Source organism: Apium graveolens, unplaced genomic scaffold (assembly GCF_009905375.1).
Source record: "Apium graveolens cultivar Ventura unplaced genomic scaffold, ASM990537v1 ctg6510, whole genome shotgun sequence".
NCBI lineage: Eukaryota > Viridiplantae > Streptophyta > Magnoliopsida > Apiales > Apiaceae > Apium > Apium graveolens.
The window spans coordinates 50,457-68,442 of NW_027419549.1; the positions used below are offsets into that span (position 1 = coordinate 50,457).

At 34.4% G+C, this 17,986-nt stretch overlaps 3 protein-coding genes, 1 long non-coding RNA gene and 1 pseudogene across 24 annotated transcripts; 1 reads left to right on the top strand and 4 right to left on the bottom strand.

The window, feature by feature from the left end:
• Positions 1-3,205: 3,205 nt before the first annotated feature.
• LOC141703320 (phosphatidylinositol/phosphatidylcholine transfer protein SFH10-like) lies at positions 3,206-5,228 on the bottom strand. Its single transcript, XM_074506870.1, has 6 exons — positions 4,920-5,228; positions 4,728-4,829; positions 4,598-4,647; positions 4,176-4,430; positions 3,627-4,003; positions 3,206-3,505 (listed from the first exon to the last, which is right to left on the bottom strand). Exons 5-6 carry the CDS (start codon positions 3,930-3,932, stop codon positions 3,425-3,427), a joined length of 387 nt encoding a protein of 128 aa, XP_074362971.1. The 5' UTR covers positions 3,933-4,003; positions 4,176-4,430; positions 4,598-4,647; positions 4,728-4,829; positions 4,920-5,228; the 3' UTR covers positions 3,206-3,424.
• LOC141703326 (phosphatidylinositol/phosphatidylcholine transfer protein SFH12-like) lies at positions 4,093-5,550 on the bottom strand. The gene is made up of 4 exons (XM_074506872.1): positions 5,314-5,550; positions 4,920-4,997; positions 4,668-4,829; positions 4,093-4,101 (listed from the first exon to the last, which is right to left on the bottom strand). Exons 1-4 carry the CDS (start codon positions 5,548-5,550, stop codon positions 4,093-4,095), a joined length of 486 nt encoding a protein of 161 aa, XP_074362973.1.
• Positions 5,543-6,446, bottom strand: LOC141703319 (beta-glucosidase 6-like). The gene is made up of 3 exons (XM_074506869.1): positions 6,250-6,446; positions 6,035-6,143; positions 5,543-5,937 (listed from the first exon to the last, which is right to left on the bottom strand). Exons 1-3 carry the CDS (start codon positions 6,356-6,358, stop codon positions 5,763-5,765), a joined length of 393 nt encoding a protein of 130 aa, XP_074362970.1. The 5' UTR covers positions 6,359-6,446; the 3' UTR covers positions 5,543-5,762.
• Positions 6,447-14,455, bottom strand: LOC141703321 (uncharacterized). 21 transcript variants are annotated; one of them, XR_012567483.1, is made up of 7 exons: positions 14,199-14,454; positions 12,665-12,801; positions 12,450-12,567; positions 11,757-11,836; positions 9,973-10,065; positions 6,884-7,425; positions 6,447-6,484 (listed from the first exon to the last, which is right to left on the bottom strand). It is a non-coding gene; the product is annotated as an uncharacterized LOC141703321 (long non-coding RNA). The 21 variants fall into 21 exon arrangements; XR_012567499.1 differs by having other exon boundaries at positions 7,253-7,425; positions 14,199-14,453; XR_012567497.1 differs by lacking the exon at positions 6,447-6,484 and adding an exon at positions 11,320-11,449 and having other exon boundaries at positions 6,760-7,425; positions 9,973-10,096; positions 12,461-12,567; positions 14,199-14,455.
• Positions 14,456-15,991: 1,536 nt separating this feature from the next.
• On the top strand, positions 15,992-16,724 carry LOC141703328 (KIN17-like protein; annotated as a pseudogene).
• Positions 16,725-17,986: the final 1,262 nt, after the last annotated feature.

A 17,986-nucleotide genomic window follows, 5' to 3' on the forward strand; every position in this document is an offset into this window, starting at 1 on the left:
TCTCTTCTACCCAAAGTCTGTCCGCGGTTTAAAAGGAAAGTGGGCAACTCCTCAACTACAGGTTGGCGACGGGGAGGCATGTTCTCTGGTTCCAGGGGAAGAGTCACTTGGAGATTGGTCGGAGAAATCCAAGTAGGGGCGGCTCGGGGTCTACATTTAAGGTGGCCAATTGTTTCCTTCTCCCTCTCCTAACCATATAACCCTGGAGTGTATGCCATTTCGTAAAAGAAAAGAAAGAGAAAAAGAAAAACAGAAAGCCACTCAGGAAATAATTAACCTTCGAATCAAAACACCAAGGTATATCCTACAATCTATACATACATATATACGCCTACAATACAAGTCCTGAACAACCACAAAAGCCAGAGAACAAACCCATTTTATTGAAGAAATTAACCTCTTATTCAGACACCAAAACACAAACCCAGATTCAGTACAAACATCAATTGCGTTTATGCAAACAAAACCTAAAAATCTAAACAATAAACAACAGCATGTTCGATTCACCAACACTCGACACACAAAGTAAACTAATTCGGATGACCCGAAACGCATGCATTCGAAGGGCTCAGACTACAAGTATTCATTAAACAATTCACGAGAAAGAAAAGAATGAAGAAAAGTTCGAAAACTTACAAGAAAGCAGGAGAAATAAGGCGGCTTCAAAGAGAACAAGCTCCCAAAATTGCCCTCGAAGAAAAGTTGCAGAGAGTGTTGGTGTTTATAATGGCGTAAAGGAAAAAGAAATGGCACGACAGGAGTATTTATAGGCACACATGAGATAGTAACCCACTCAACTTGCCACACGATCGTGTTCGTCGGATGAAGACACGTGGCACAATCTTGAGCGTCAAGAAAATAACCACCGCAGTTAATGATTACATCACTGTAATTATTTAACAGGCGCGACTTTTGAGGAGAAAAAGGGGGGGAAACTGCAACGTTTCGTATATATACATATATGTATACATATATTCCTACAGGAAGCTCAACCGTCACTTGACATTTCGGGGGAAAACGCAAAAATACTGTGCACCTATCACATATGTACCTGCCAGCTCAATCATGGGGCCTACCCAAACACAATCCCGGGGACTTGTATCCAACAACACCCCGGGGTAGGGGCTACAAATCAAAGGAAAAATACAAAAATTTTCCAAGTGACAAAAACCTAAAGGCCTACCCAAACACAACCCCGGGGACTTGTATCCAACACAACACCCCGGGGTTAGGGGTCACAAATCAAAGGAAAAATGCAAAAAATTTCCAAGTGACAAAACCAAAAGGCCTACTTAAAACACAACCCCGGGGACTTGTATCCAACAACACCCCGAGGTTAGGGGCCACAAATCAAGGAAAATACAAAATTTTTCCAAATGACAAAACCAAAAGGCCCTACCCAACACAACCCCCGAGGACTTTGTATCCAACAACACCCCGGGGTTAGGGGCCCAAATCAAAAGAAAAATGCAAAAATTTTCCAAGTGACAAAAACCAAAAGGCCTACCCAAACACAACCCCGGGGACTTGCATCCAACAGCACCCCGAGGCTAGGGGCCGCAAATCAAAGGGAAAATGTAAAACAAAATTCTGAATCACGCAGCTCATAACACACACGCTCCGAAAAAGAAGACTACTCCCCCATCCAGGAAACCCGCATAAGGGAATGAGAGGCAAATGATATGCCATAAATAATCAAGCCCAAATAAAGAAGCAAAAGCCCAGATAGAGACACCCCAGACCCAAATTGGGGTGGTCCCCGGGGCCACACGGCACATGACAAAAATGTCAACTGTCTTATGTTACCCAAAATGGAACAATTGCATCCGAGCCGTCCATATGTAAAGATCCGAAGACAATACTGGTGGAAGAAGGACACCCAGCCCCACAGTCGATCCAAGCCGTCCAATCACTCACCAACCAAGAATGATCAAAGGTTAGGATGAAGAGGTACAAACCCCAAAAACCCTAAATCTCGGGACCTATAAAAGCCCCAAAAAGAGGATTTTAGGGGTTGAAAAACATTTAACTGCTACACACCTATACACACACCACTATACATATTTTGAAAAGCTCCTTCTTCTCTCTTCTTCTTCTTCAAGAAACCACGTGGACAGGGTTCTAGCATATGTGAGAGAGGAGAAGACCCGGGAAGAAACAGAGTTATCATCATCTAATTCAAATATTATTATGTATTATTGAGGATCTTCATTATTTAAATTAAATAAAGTTCCATTCCATGCATACTTTAGAATTCTATTATACAAGTACTGTTTCACATATCAATCTTGAGATATTCGTAATTTCATAGAATCATAGTAGAGTATAAAATAATAGATTTTTTGTATACGATGAAGCAAGAAAAGATACTCTATATACACGATGTTGAATTCTATGCCATAGTCCAAGCCCTTCGTCATTGACATCCCTACCTCATTTAAAGAAAATTTATACTAATTTATGATCATGAAACTCTAAAACATATCAACAATCAAGGAACTTAGGTGAAAGACATGCAAAATGGATTACACTTTACAAGAATATGCTTTCATATTAAGACATAAGAGTGAAAAAAATAATCAAGTGGTCGACGCACTTACTAGGATAGTTTCTCTTCTCAACTCAACAAGCATGGAGCTTGATGTGTTCAATTCCATTCCAGATATGTACCGCAAAAATTTAGATTTTGGGCATATTTGAGAAAAGTGTAAATTTGGACAAAAAGATGATTATATACATCAAGATGATTTTTTGAGTAACCGCTCGCGTATTTCAAAATGCTCTTTTAGAGAATATATTACTCTCTTCGTCCCTAAAAACGTTTTCTATTTGTGTTGGACACGTTTATCACCGCACACTTTTGATTGTTAATATCTTTAATTTCGTATTACTATTAAATATAAAAATTTCATTATATTAAAGTACTCATAAATACGGATTGTTATCACTCATGATTATATTTAATTTTTATAGATTAAACATAAATTAATAGTCAATCGCTTTACATGAATAGTGTCAAAAGTCAAAATAGGAAACGTATAATGGGACGGAAGGAATATTAAAAAGCTACGAGAACTTGGTGAACACTTTGGACGAGGTAAACTTTTTATTGATCAAAGATAAGTATTTTTGGGAAAATATTTATCGAGATGTGAACCATTTTTTTTTTGAAAAGATGTTGAATATGCCAGACACGCAAATGAGGTGTCCAAAACACATGTTATTAGCAGCCAAGAACCATGCCAGAGAGTTTATACTTTATACAAATGAAATGAGAGGAAATTGGATATAGTCCTTTCTAAAAATACAAAATGCTTTACACTGGGTACTTAACAAGGTAATTCTGAAATGAAAATAATGACATATTTACCAACTTCTAGCTTAGCACAGTATATACCTCCACTAATACATTCAACTTTGCACTCTAGAAAATAAACTTCTTTTTCTTCTTCTTCTCCATGAAGGCTATGAGGTGTGCTTGTTGCACAAGGGCATCATCAAGATCCTGAACAGATACCATGATTAGACATAGGTGCAGCATATATGAACACCATTCAAGATTTTGTTGTTTCTTTGATCTAATCATCAATTAATAATTTTTTTGAAAAAAACAACTAAACCTATACCTTTTTGGTAGCTGAAATCTCTTGTTCTAGATCATGGACACGAGAGAAAGCTGCATTCGGCATTGTTGCCGGTTTCTGGCTGAGAATGATGACTGTTTCCTCAAGATTGCTTATACGCTTCATCTTCATTAAGTAGTCATTGTGAGATACAGTTACTGAAGGCATATTGTAGGGATGTGCCTGACCTCTAACAGAATCATCAGCACCAGGCATAGAGCTGGAGTAGAGAGTGGCAGCAGTAAGCCTTCGGTAAACATTTCTAGTCAGTTGGACTATAGCCGCAATGCCCATCAAAAGGGTCATCATCCCATTGAAAATCTGGCTGCTTAGTCCATCACTTGGCTTGCATGGATTATGGATCGGGTAAAAGTGTTGAGCTATCAGATGTAACAAAAAAATATTGAATGTCATAATTCAAGTTGATACCAGAATGCCCTGACACTCAAATTAATGATTATGAATAACATTAAAAGAGCTAAAGCAAAACAAAAACAAAAAAATCATTAGGAATACTTATCTGAATATAGCAAGGTAAGATAATGTATATACCTTGGGAAAGGGCAAACTTGTCAGCTTGCACGGAGTTTGTCCAAGTTGCAAGTAATATTTGTAAGAAACAAAGTACAGAGTATTAAATAATAAAATAATGAATCCCCATTTCCCAGATATTAAAATTTGAAAACTGAAAGAAGACAGAATACAACCTTCATGATCTCAGGATCATTCCATGGCCCCTTATCCGATTGCATACAGCCACCTTTCTTTGCGCAATCACAAGTACCTCCTAAAAACTCTGGGAGCTCACTAGAGAAAGAAGAGATTAGCTTTAGGTGCCTAAGAGATGCTCAAGTGGAGAATGCATGCCCATTTTGAAAGGATTTACATAAAATTATTTCATAAAACCTAACAGCTCTTTTCCTGAACGACATTCAGAAAGGAATGTTACACGTATTTTATATTTTGAAGTTTACCTAGCATCAATTATCTCCAGCAACTTGCTTTGGTACTTATTTCCAAGGACCTGGTATACAAAGCCATTACCTTGTTTAGCAGGTTGACTTCACTACTATCAGAATCATTGTTATATGGATACAAACATACATTGATCTTGGCAGTAGTTTTTGGGTCAAGGAATGATTTGACTGTGTTCCACAGTAGCCTGAATCCAGAGCCAGCATTAATGATGTACATGCGGCACAAGGTCTACAGTAAATCAAGTAATAAGGAGTTAAAAACTTCAGGCACAAATTAGGAAAGACTAAGAAATTAGTGTAACTACAGAGAAGTTATTACCTCGGGGTGATTATTACCATCAATACTCTGAATACGTTGGAAAAGGTCCCTGGCCGCTTTATTAAAACTTTTCAGTCCCTGCCATTCAACCACGTAGGTAACTCATTTCAATTTTACAGCACAGTACCTCTCAATATTAAGCCATGTCTTCTTTTCAGATGGAATAAGAAAAGAAGCAACGTGAAACGCGATAAAATGCTAAATATTACAAAGGTAAGACGACTCAACAAAATCCATTGGTGTGCTATAAAACAAGCAACAGAAATTTGGAGACTGAAATGCATTTAAAGTAAAAGATAACAATTATCCCAACTATGCGCCATCAAAATTTCAGCAACCCTACGTATTATGAGAATATCCACATACCACCCCTTGTACATCAAGAATGGTTTACCACCCCTTGTACATCAAGAATGGTTGTGCTTTGATCAATATGTTTCTTTGCAGCAATTGAGCAGGCTGGAAATTTATCATTAAAGTTCCTCTCAAATTCTTGAACATGATACTTAACATAGCGGTCTAGTGTAGTGGCTTGCATGATCTTGTTAGCATCAACTTTACCCAAACTTTCAATATAAACTGGTTGTCCATCTTTATCAACTCCATGATGACCTTGAGGATAGTATAACATTATCATCCATATGGATTTATATATATAAATTAGAAACATTGAAATCTTACACTTGGTCGATAGATGGGAAACCAAAACCTGAGACGAGGATCTAGCCTAAAAAGTCAACATTTCGCAGAGCAATAATGTAAGTTCATTTTATCAGTAAATAATGTAAGATATTTTTAGAATCTTTAATGTTTGATTTTACAAATGCTTTAAGCTTAGTTAAACTAATTTGGAGCCAAGAATCTCTTAAACCAGTAAGCTGAGTCCTTCGCATATCTTCTGAGCTTGTCATGGTAATCAACATAATACAGACCAAACCTTGAACTGAATCCAGATGCCCATTCAAAGTTATCCAAGAGAGACCAAGCAAAGTATCCTTTCACGTTACATCCATCTTCCCTGTAAATTACAAGGCTTGGTCAGATTTTTTAAGTATCTTCATTAACTAATGACATTAGCAGATTTAACATGTCTACTAAGCAGTGAATTGGCTTACGTGATAGCTGCAAGCACGTTTGTCAAGTAATCGTTATGGTATTTGATCCTTTTCTCATCCTTCAGCGCATCCTTAATGGAAATAGATGAGTTATTTGCATCATCCATACCTAGCATGAACATTTAGAAAAGAGGAATAAAAATAAAGTCAGATTGGCTTTTTTTTTTCCAAAAAAAATCTTGTTCTGCAGAGTGTTATTGAGTAACCAGTTTTACCATTTTCAGTTATTATGACTAAGGGATTCCCATATCTTGTCTTCACATAATTCAGAAGACTTCTCATTCCCCAAGGTACTATGTACAACCATATCGAATTGGCCTGCATTTCAAAACGACAAAGCTGAATATGTCATTACACAAATTGGAAACTGTATCATAGTCTTTATGAGTTATTTCTGTAATGATGATAGATCAGTTACCCGATCACCAATAGGTTTCCCGTCTTTGAATGCTGGAAAACAATATAGAACATCATAATATTCCTTTAAAAGAATCACAATTTTTTTACTAAAAAGTGAAGTCTAAAACAAATTGTAACACATGAAAGTTATCCCTGTCATGAGACAAATGTTCAAATGAAGGTACAAAGTAACATTTATGAAGATCCCCAATAACCTGTCTGAGGGCTATGTTATGTAACAAAGAAAAGTAGAAGTTGGAGATAATTTTGGGGAGTCTAACCATTAATGTTTCCTTCCTTATCTCTCCATGGATAAAGAAAATAAATCATGAGGAAGGTATGTTACTTTGAGGAACCAGGGGTTAATACATTCATTAAGAGAGATAAAAAGAAGACGGAAACAAGTAAACAATTTACATCTTTATCCATAGGTTGGATTCATGAGAATACCTCTAAGTCTATACTGAGACTTGTCATGCCGCTCCACCAGTCGGCAACTAGTCTAGTAGGCAGTCAAGGAAGGCCGACTAGAGTATTTGACTAGGTGCATGTCAATATTTCAGTCACCTTGTAGACTGTACGGTCTACCAGTCGACTAGTCGGGTTGCTTGGTTCGAGTCACCGACTGGTTGAATAAAATGAACAACAGAACTTACATTTTAAATCCTAATCAGGATGGATTTTATACTTTTACTTCAGTTATGAATTGTCCCAACCATGATCAGGCTAGATTTACTGCAAGTGGCTAATTACAAGCATCAAAACATTTCAAAAATCACTTAGCATCAATTATAGAAAAGTTAAAGCCATAGTAGCCACCTATCCTCTGTCAAATCATTATCAGCTACAATGACAAAGATTCCCTTCCAATAGAATATCCAAAATAGCTGCAACAGCTTCAACTGTGTGAGGTGTCCTTGAGAACCAATAGTAACAAACTCAAACATTTTAAAGGTGTTTTGTCCCTTTATTTCGTGTGCGCATAATTCATTCTGGTAGTAAGAAAATAATGAGAATATCAATATAAATAAGAAAGAGACAAACCTCAGAGCAACTATCTGACATAATATACTGATAACTGATACAAATACTATGTGGAGAATTTCCATAGTAAAATCAAGTTCAAATTACCTTGTGCTGAAACAATTTTTGACATGTTTCAGAATTGAACAAGTCCATATTAAAAGATGTTATTGTAAAGGTTGAACTAAAAACACTCTAAACAATTAAATCAATCAATCAATAGCAAGTCCATTAATCTAATTTTAATATTAATCTATTCAGTTCATCAATAATATTTACAATTGCATATACATATATCTAAACAGACATCACATCACATACCAACCAACAGAATCGGATCCAGCGATTTACAGAGAATATCACATACCCATGTTTGAATCAAATTACAATCACATACCCAAGTTTTAAACGAATCACAAAACAAGAAACAGACTAATTTAATTTTGTGAGTACTTTGTGAGGCGGAAGCGGAGGCGGAAGGCAGATGAGTAACGAGGGAGGGGGTGACTGTGTAATGTATTTCTTCGCAACTGCTACTTACCAATTTCTAATACATAAATTAGTTGTATTTTGAGTTTTTTCGATAAATATATATTAATTAGCGTAGAAGCCCGTGCCTTAAAATTCCGTGCAAGGCACGGACCTTTATGTTAACTCATACAAAGTACGGGCGTAACTCATAACATCAAATATCTTTAAATACTTAAATATTTATAAGCACTCTGCAAAAGCAAAGGTGAAAAAGATAGCTGAAATTTGGATTGAGAAAAAGAAATTTAAAAAAAATGAAATCATACCAAGTTTGAATGTTCATATACAAATTATGATGGATCATGCACAAACCTTATTAGCTAAAGTGGTGTGGTAACTTTTTTTAAAACCACAGGGAAATACATGTGACGCAGGTGGTCTGTATATCTAAAATGTATATAATTTATTAATAAAAATTAAACAAATGTACAAAATATAATTTCAAACTAATATGATGTTTTAAACAACTTAAACTCATAGAGAAATTATTATAGTCAAATTTCATGACGAGCATAAGTTCAAAGTCTAAAATTGGATGTCGGGGCATAGATACAAACCTGACTATTATCTATCATCGCAGAAGCTGTTTTGAGGAAAGATTATAGTTCTCAGGTATCCAATCAATTAATCCCATAAGGTATCCAATCAATTAATCCAATAAACTGGGGAAGCTTTAGCAGAAATGAAAGGTAGGGTGGGGGAAAAGGGGGAAGCAAATAAATGGAAGGCTTCGACTCGCTACGCTGACAAATGCCTCAACCTTTCAAATGATTTATAATTCTCGAATTCAATTAAAAAGAATAATAAAAACGAGCTTTCCAGAGGATCCTATAGTTGCGACATCTTTGTATATAGCCTTGACCAATATGATACTCCTTTTTTGTTAATCATTTTGACTAAATTCTAAGAGTGTTGTATCTCCCAAACAAAGTTAGTATGTACTCCTTATAATACATCCATCTCCCAGAAACTTGTTTAAAACAAAAGCTTTCAGTTATATTATGAGAGCAACATTTATATTGGGAATAATGTTAAAGTCACACCTAGGTAAGAGACAAGAGAACTATTAAATGAATAAATTATGTCATTACAAGGATTTATCCAGGCTAACTGCGTACACTTTTCATATACTAATCTAATCAGATGATGAAAGAAATATTTGGAAAAACTCTTAATTTGTGGGTCAAAAGCTTTCCAAAATTTCCGTCCCCCCATAATTGCTTAAAAGAAAGATTATTATCTTGACCAAACCAAGAAAGGAGGTAACTGAATTTATACATAATGCAAATGAACACTAGGAAAAATATCTTCAGAAGAGAGCCTGGGAAACACAATTCTAAAATATTGGAAAGAAAATGGAAATTATTGACAAAGTACATTTCTGGGATATTGCACTAATTAGGATATATTAGTTCTAGTCTTTCTAACTTTGACACCATTGTTTATCTGCAATTTTTTGGTTATGCAATCCACATCTTTAATGATTTTACACAAACATGATGTAACAGATTTTGGTTTAAAATAGCAGAAAAATATGCAGAAGTAGCAGTAAATTAACCAAATTTTGATTAAATGTAGTTGTTTCTTATTTTAAATAACGGATTTTAAAAAGAAATATGCAGATTCTGGGAAGAAACAATTATAAGTATGGCAACAGAAAAAAATAGTCAGATTCTGGGCAAATGCAACAGTATTAGAAGTGCAGATTCTAAATCAAGCTAGAATATGTGCAAATTCTGTTTCAAAACAGCAGCATACACACACACACATATATCTCTGTGTGTGTGTGTGTGTATAATTTGTGCAAAAGAAGCAGCAAAAAAGTATATTGCTCTAAAGTACCTTATGCTACGAGAAATAATAATTATCGAGCTACTCGAGATCCACAATTTTAGAAGTACCCCGGTTGTCTACAAAATACTTTTCTTTCGTAGTATTTTGCAACATTTGTTGTCTTGTAATATATGAAAGTATAAGTAGATTACCTCAGTTCAGCTCAACTCAACGTATCCACGTACTCATCCATGAGAGCCTGGATGTACATCTTTTTCCTTTCACGTTTGTTTGTTCTTTGGTCACTGTAAAGTTAAGTGTAAGATTTTTCTAGTCCTAAAAACAATGAATTCAAAATTAAAAATAGCAGAAAATTAATTACAAGAACATAACAAGTTATGTACTACAACAAAATACTACACAATGAATTTGGTCTTTGGAAAAAAAATCATGGAACAAGATTAAAACATATGCTTAGATCTTTTATTGCGAACAATAAATGTAATGAAATAGTATTTTATATAGAATGTGTAGATAAATTTCTTTAACCAAAAAAAGTGAATGCCTTCATTGCAACCATATTTCCAAGTAATTATAAGAGAAACTCTAGTAACATCTTGACAGAAATATAAACATAAGAGAAAGTCAACAAACTGGTGTTTTCTACAAAAGAATAGAAGGAACGGGAAGGGGGATTGGTTCCCTCACTTTCTCAACAATCAATCGCACTAAACATAATTAGGGCCACACATTAGAATAAGAATATGATTTAAGTAAGATCTTTAAGAAAGCAGTGGAGGACCTAATTATGTGATGTACGTACAGCTTCTACATACAGATACATGTATTTGGTTGTGGCATCTGTTATTATTAGTGAAGTAGGGATACATCAGTCATTTCACGTACAATTATTTATCCCTTTTTAACCTTGGTTGCCTTCTAATATATAAAGGTAGATGAACCATTTTTTTCGGGATATTACTAAAGAAAATGAATCTACTAACTATGAAGCAACTTGCGTAAAAAAGAGCACAAGCATTAAGATGTCACCATGCCTTGAAAGAAGTCACCGGTTACCGACTCCTTCCGTAGAGAGAATTTTGTTTCCAGGAATTCACAAACAAAATATTACTAAAGCAAACATATTTCAAAGAAGGATAGTACTAAATAGGAACTGAATTAAAAATTTATTATTGTACAAATTGTGTTTTACCATATATTTATTAACAAGCTCAACAATGATCTACTTTATCCAATGTTTTTTAATAACCAAACTTTTGTCTGCCTACAAAATTAAATACGCTACAACAATCTGATATTGAATCATTAGTAAAAGTGGAAAGCTGGGGCACTAACCGTGTTCACCAGTCCAGTATAAGCTGCTATGTATATTGTGCCAAATATCTAAAGTTATGTGGAGGTTCAATACTTCCCACATTTAACAGGTAATTTGAACCAAGGGTAATATTAAAACCGGAAGCAAGTAAAAAATTAAGGTCTATTACAGTACACATTTCTGTTAATATCATAAGCTTTTGAATCTAGTGCAATCAGTTGACCAAAAATTGCAAGCTTTTCCCGCGTGTTTTTTATCGATAATAGCTACCAAATTAGATCAAAATCATCCGCAACTTCTGCCTAATGTACAGTTAAATGAAGCCGATCTATTGCATACCTGCCGGTGTGCAACTTCCAGCTCCAGGTAACCAACCAGGTCAGTCAACATCGAAGAAGTGCTAAATCCTTTTAAATCACATTCAAATATAAATTGAATATAGACCGTCGTGAGATACAAATACACTATACAGCTACATAGTGCACGCAATTATTTTTTTTTAAAGTTCAGGTTTTGGGGCTAATTCTTGTAAATTAATGCAGTGCTGATGTCAAGAGTAAAATTTATTAGTTAAACGATCGATATATTATACAAAAAATATATTAATTAAAGTACAACAGCTGAAGAAGATTTGTTTCCCAGGTGGGAACGTTGTTATACCTTGTGTGATGAAGGATCATTACCACTTGTATTAGTTACATCAACTCATGCTTTCTTAAAATTTTATATTAGCTCCTGGCCTGTGAGTTGCACATGACTTTTGTCAGCAAAACTGATCTAGGCCTGCATATTATCTTCTTCTCACCCTTTGCATTGTTAGTCATAGAAAGCATATAGAAGAAAAATTATGGCCCCCAAAAGAAACAATTTCGTAATGTATTGATAATAATATGAAATGCTCAATCATCACAAATTTAGTCATCTTTTGATTTATTGTTAGTTGAAATAAGAAAGATATCAAGAAGATTCTTTCTTTTCAGTAAGCAACACGTCAATGAAATCAAATGGTGACCCTAAACCTTTTTCTCCCCTTTTTTATAGACCCAAATTTCTCTCTTCCACAATCTTTCTTACCACCATAAACAATTTTCGTTTGGCTAGTTTACATGAAAAAACTAAAAAACCCCTAAACAGTAATGTACTGTACAAAACAATTACATCCGCACAGGCAGTTACCATATGTTGCAATTACTTTTTAATCCTTGGTCCATGGAATTAAATAGGTATCAAAATTCAGTACAAGCCCAATCATACGCTCTAACATTAAAGTGCAGCAGAACAAACCAATTGGAAGCTAGAAAAACAAACAAACATCATTTGTCACAATAACAATTAATATAAGCAGATATATACCTAATTCCCACCTTCAATAGCTGTAGATCTTACTCCACACCCTCCTTGTAATCAAGTAACCACAATGAACGACCACGTCATATCTGATTTAAAATAGGATGGGTAATCTCCTCAAATCCTAAAATATTTAAAGGCACAATATTTAAATAAAAAAAAGAAACTCAAAAAAGTATGAAAGACTAAATCCCATATTAAAAAGAATTTTTTAATCTTACCAAAAGTAAAAGTAAAAATGTAGTTCCTAGTAGAAATCAAACAAAGTTAAAAAGCTAGAAAAAACAATCAAGTAGTGTATGGGCGCACAACATTTTATCTGGACTGGTAGGTCACAACAACCTAAATGACCTCATTCCTGCAATTACAAGACAAATTTTTATGAAGTTAGCCAACCAACAAATTAAATAAGACTATCATAATATTCCACTTACTTTCTTAGTGACAAATCCATCATTATGTTAATAATAATATGCAGTCACAAGTTTATCAGATCCCTTTGTAAGCAAGAATATAAAAAACACATTAGATAACTAACTACTCCTCTTTTAATACAATAGATTAATCTTTTATAAACAACTCATTCATAAAAACACAAAAAAATAATAATAATTGGAGCACAAGACATGCTATGAGCCTATAACATGGCAAATGATAACATTGTTATAAGCAGCCTGCTTTCAGTTCACATGCTGAAATAAGGAATGACACAAGCAATCGGTGAAACGTACAGTTTGTGTTATTCAAACCATATTCCTAGATCTATGAATACAAATTGTAAGTTTGTGACAACGGAATGTTGTGGTAAAAAGGTGAGACTCGATCATGATTATTCTAATCCAGTTTATATCCTGAATCACTTTATATTCAAGGGTTGAATGATTGAAGTCTTTTTAGAGGTACAGAGTAATTTTTGGACTTAGTATTGTTTCGGGTAATGGCGCTTAGTATCACAATTTGGGGAGAAAAGGCCCTGAATCTCACGCGCGCTGAAATATGGCCTTTTCTATCACTTAAAAACGCAATGTTTTTTTGCGTTTCCAATTCAAACGAAAAACGCATCTATTACTTGCGTTTAAGAGTTATAATTGATTTTATTTGCTTGTGAAATAATTCAGAAAACGCTGTTTAATTTTGCGTTAATGGTTCAACGCAAGATTTTGATGCGTTTATTTGAAGGCCACGCATCAGTTATTTGCGTTTGTGCTGATTCAAAAAATAATATGGTGCACTTGGGAATCGAACACTGGTGACCAAGCGCACATAGCACTGATGTGTACCACACAACCACTACGCTAGCACTGTCATATGTAAATAAATATAAACGCAAAATTTATTAACGTTTTTGAGTGATAGAAAAGGCCATATAATCCAACTTGTGAGATTTTGGGCCTTCTCTCCCCAAATTGTGAGAATAAGGGCCATAATTCTATTGTTTCATAGCGTAGAACTATTTCGGCTTACTTTTCATGTGGCACAAAATATACAGATCCCCAATTCTATTTTTAGAAAAATACTTTTCTTTCCGATAGCGTTCTGCAAGCCAACACTTAAAGGAGTTTCACTAAACACTTGAAGATAATTTAAAGTTTAATAACTGCTCAGTTTAATAACTATATTACACTGTAGATGGACATGTGTAAGCAATTACATAAATTAAAACATGAATCATGTACCTATATTTGAACAAACTATAAGAAAATAAAAATGCAAATGATCGGAACTTTTAAGATTATGAAATTGAAAAAAACTTACAAAAACAAATGAACGAAGCTGTTTTAGTTTCTAATTGGAATGGATCGGTAACAGAAGTAATGGCAGATTGTAAACAACCTATTTACATACACTTGTTGGAGAAACGAGTATAAAACCATGGAGACACCATCGGCCGGAGGAGGAGCGACGGTGATTTCGGAAAAGGTGCGATTGTGTGTGTGTCTAATTTAGGGTTAGGTTTTTTTGATAATTTTGGGTTAGGCTTCAATCTGGGCTGGCCTTCAAATAGTTAATGTGGGTCAAAAAAGTTCGATTCATTTAATTTATGGCCTCGGTGAGCAACGGGTCAGAACCGGACCGAACCGAAAGAACCGAGAACCGAAATAACAATATTTCAAGAATTGAACCGGACCCGTTTATATGTAAGATCCGAACCGGAACCGTCGAACCGAACCGAAAGAACCGAATTTATATTTTATTTTATATTTATTTATTTTTCATATTATTTTATATTATAACTTTTTAAATTTTGACTAGTTTTGATTATTTATGGAGGGTAATTTAGTAAAAAAAAGATTTTTATTAGTGGCGGATCATTTTAAATTCGATTATTTTCTAATATATAAGAACAAAAATATTTATAAAAATATTCGAAACTCCAAATATATTTAAAGAAACGAGTAATACAATAAAATTCATATTTTTCTTAAAATTTATCAAAATATTATAAATAAGAAAACATAATACGTAATATATACTATATTTATATATATATTTGTATTTATTCATTTATATACGGTTCGGTTCTTACGGTTCTAGTATTATAAGAACCGAACCGAACCGAGAACCGAAATTTCTAGAAAAACAAGAACCGAACCGGACCCGAATTGGTGAACAACCGAACTAGAACCGTAATTTTTGATCGGTTCGATTCGCTTCTCGGTTCTGAACCGGGAAATGCTCACTCATAGGCTTGAGTTCGACTCCGCTCGGCTCGTATTTGAAACTCGTGTCCGGCTCATTAGTTAACGAGCTCGAGCTCGAACACGTTTTTTTGTTCGATAAGAAAGCTCGGCTCGGCTCGGCTCGGCTCGGCTCGTCAGAAAAAAAAAAAAAACTCGGCTCGTTTATGTCAAAACTCGACTCGGCTCGATTCGTGAACAGCTCTAGTAAAATGATAACTAAGGTTGAGGGTGGCATATTAGTTATTCTCTATATAAAAAAATTTATAACCGTCGATTCACTCCAACGGGTGAGAACTAAATGGTTGGCTATTATAATATAAAATACTGATCGACTATTATTGGCTAAACCTGTAATGGTATACGGAATTGCTATATATAAAAATAAAGTAATTTTCTAATTTTTTTTAAAAAAAATAATAATTTCTTTTTTTCGCAAAAAAATTATATTTATTATTTATATGAGTCAAATAATCATAGTTTGACTATAAATAACTAATTAGTAACATGAATAGAAATTATAAAAAATAATCATTTATTAAAAGATAAAACTTATTTATAGAGTGTTTTAAAAATTATTTAATTTTTCGAAAATAATCATTTATTAATAGGTAAAAATTATTTGACCGATTTAATTATTAATATTTTATTAAGTTTGTATATTTTTATTATAAACAAGGTTAGTATAATATATTGGACTTGATCCGATTTTCAATCGGAGTCTGATTTGTACATTATCCGATAATATAATACCTATATTGGCACAGAGGCTTGAAGCTGAATTGACATCGACACTTTTGTAAGTCTCGAACTGATTATTGTATTGTTTATATTCTATGGTTTAATTGATAAACATACTCGTTATTATTTGAATTGAATTGTGCGCTGTTATTGTCTGAATCGGCGGGATGGGAAAGAATGATTTTTTAAGCCCAAAGGCAATAGCAAATCGAATGAAAGCAAGAGGGCTTGAAAAACTACAATGGTGTTGTCAGATGTGTGAGAAACAATGTCGAGATGGGAATGGATTTAAATGTCACTGTATGAGTAAAGGTCATTAACGTCAGATGCATGTGTTTGGTCAGAACCCTAATTTTGTTGTTGAATGTTATTCGCAGGAGTTTGAATTTACGTTTTTGGAGCATATCAAGAGGAGTCATGGGTTTAGTCGTGTTGCGGCTACGTCTGTTTATAATGAGTATATTGCTGATAGGCATCATCTTCATATGAATTCTACGCAGTGGGTGACGTTGACTGGTTTGTTAAGTATTTGGGCAAGACGGGGAAGTGTAAGGTGGAGGAGACGTTCAAGGGGTGGTTTATTAGGTATGTTAATAGCGATTCAGAGAGGTTGTTTAGGGACAAGAGGAAGAGGGTTAGGGCTGATTTGGTGGATGATGAGAAGCAGGATAGGGAGATTATGAGGCAGATTGAGCGTGCGCAACAGAATATGACAACAACAACGTTGACGAATGAGGCTAAGTTGTTTAAGAGATGTGAAAGTGATGGTGGCAAGATTAAGATTAAGCCTGGGGCGGTGACCAAGAGTATTGGTAACAAGGAAAAAGGGGAGCGTTTGAGACTGATTTTTTGTTGGGTATAATTCTAACTACACACAACAATGGGCAGTTATATATATAATAACAAGAACATGGCAAATAACCAACTAACGAAATAAAACACGAAGGCAATAACAAATTATAAAGACTGTAATTGACAAAGAAAGTAAAGAAAACTTATCTCTTATCGCTTTCCAGATTCTGATAAGAAGAAGACACAACAGCTGAGTCGCCAAACCCTTCAAGAGGACTTGACTGTTCTTGAAGAGATTATTGCCCCCCACTTAAGCTGTGATGGAATGCAGCAATATCGCTTCCAGGATAAAACAAAACAGATCAATCTGGCCACAGAACCAACAATGATCAACAGCGACTCGCACCTCAGTTTGCCCAAAAAACCTATGCAACTCATATATGTTTGCGAGGTAGGCACCGAGACTTGTGTCATTTTTATCTCAAGTGTACCTCTCAATATATAGGCATCTCAAGTTACTCTTCTTCTATTTTACTCGATGTGGTACACCGAGTAACAAAACAGAAAAAGTAAAAAAAATGGGTTTTCCTTATTATTTATATTATATCCAGATTACTTAATATTAATATTATAAAATATATATATTCAGAGTATGATTAAAATAATCCTTACTCATATATTTTATATTAATAATTAAATAATCAATATAAATAATTAACTTGTAATAGAAAAGAAAAATATAAGAGTTCTCATTAGCACTAGGCCACACAAGCATTCCACTTATGCTAGTAGTTGTAAACAACACTAACACAAAATGCTATATAAACTCAATATCTTTCTTTTACAATACCAATATGGGACAAAATCCCCATAACTCATTTCAAACAAGCAACTTTGTCTCAATATATTCATGGATTCCACTAAGAAAAGATCTTAGATCTAAATATGAAAGTTTAAGTCCTCATGTCAAGGAACAACCTCCAAGTGTTAGTTTCCGGAAATCATATCAAGAACATATATAAAATATGCCTCAAACTTTCCATTTTCTAATATTTTTGATGAGGGGAAACTGGGGGGAGTAAGAAGAAGAAACGTAAGAAAGATGCTACTAAGAAAACATCGGCTTTGGATGAGTTGATGAGGGAGCAAGAGATGGCCAAAGAGCATAGAAACAGGAAGGATTACTGGTTATGGGAGGGGATTGTTGTTAAGGTAATGAGTAAAACTCTAGGTTATTATAAGCAAAAAGGCGTTGTTCGTAAAGTGATTCATAAGTATGTGGGAGAAATTGAAATGATTGACACTAAGCATGTCCTTAGAGTGGATCAAGAA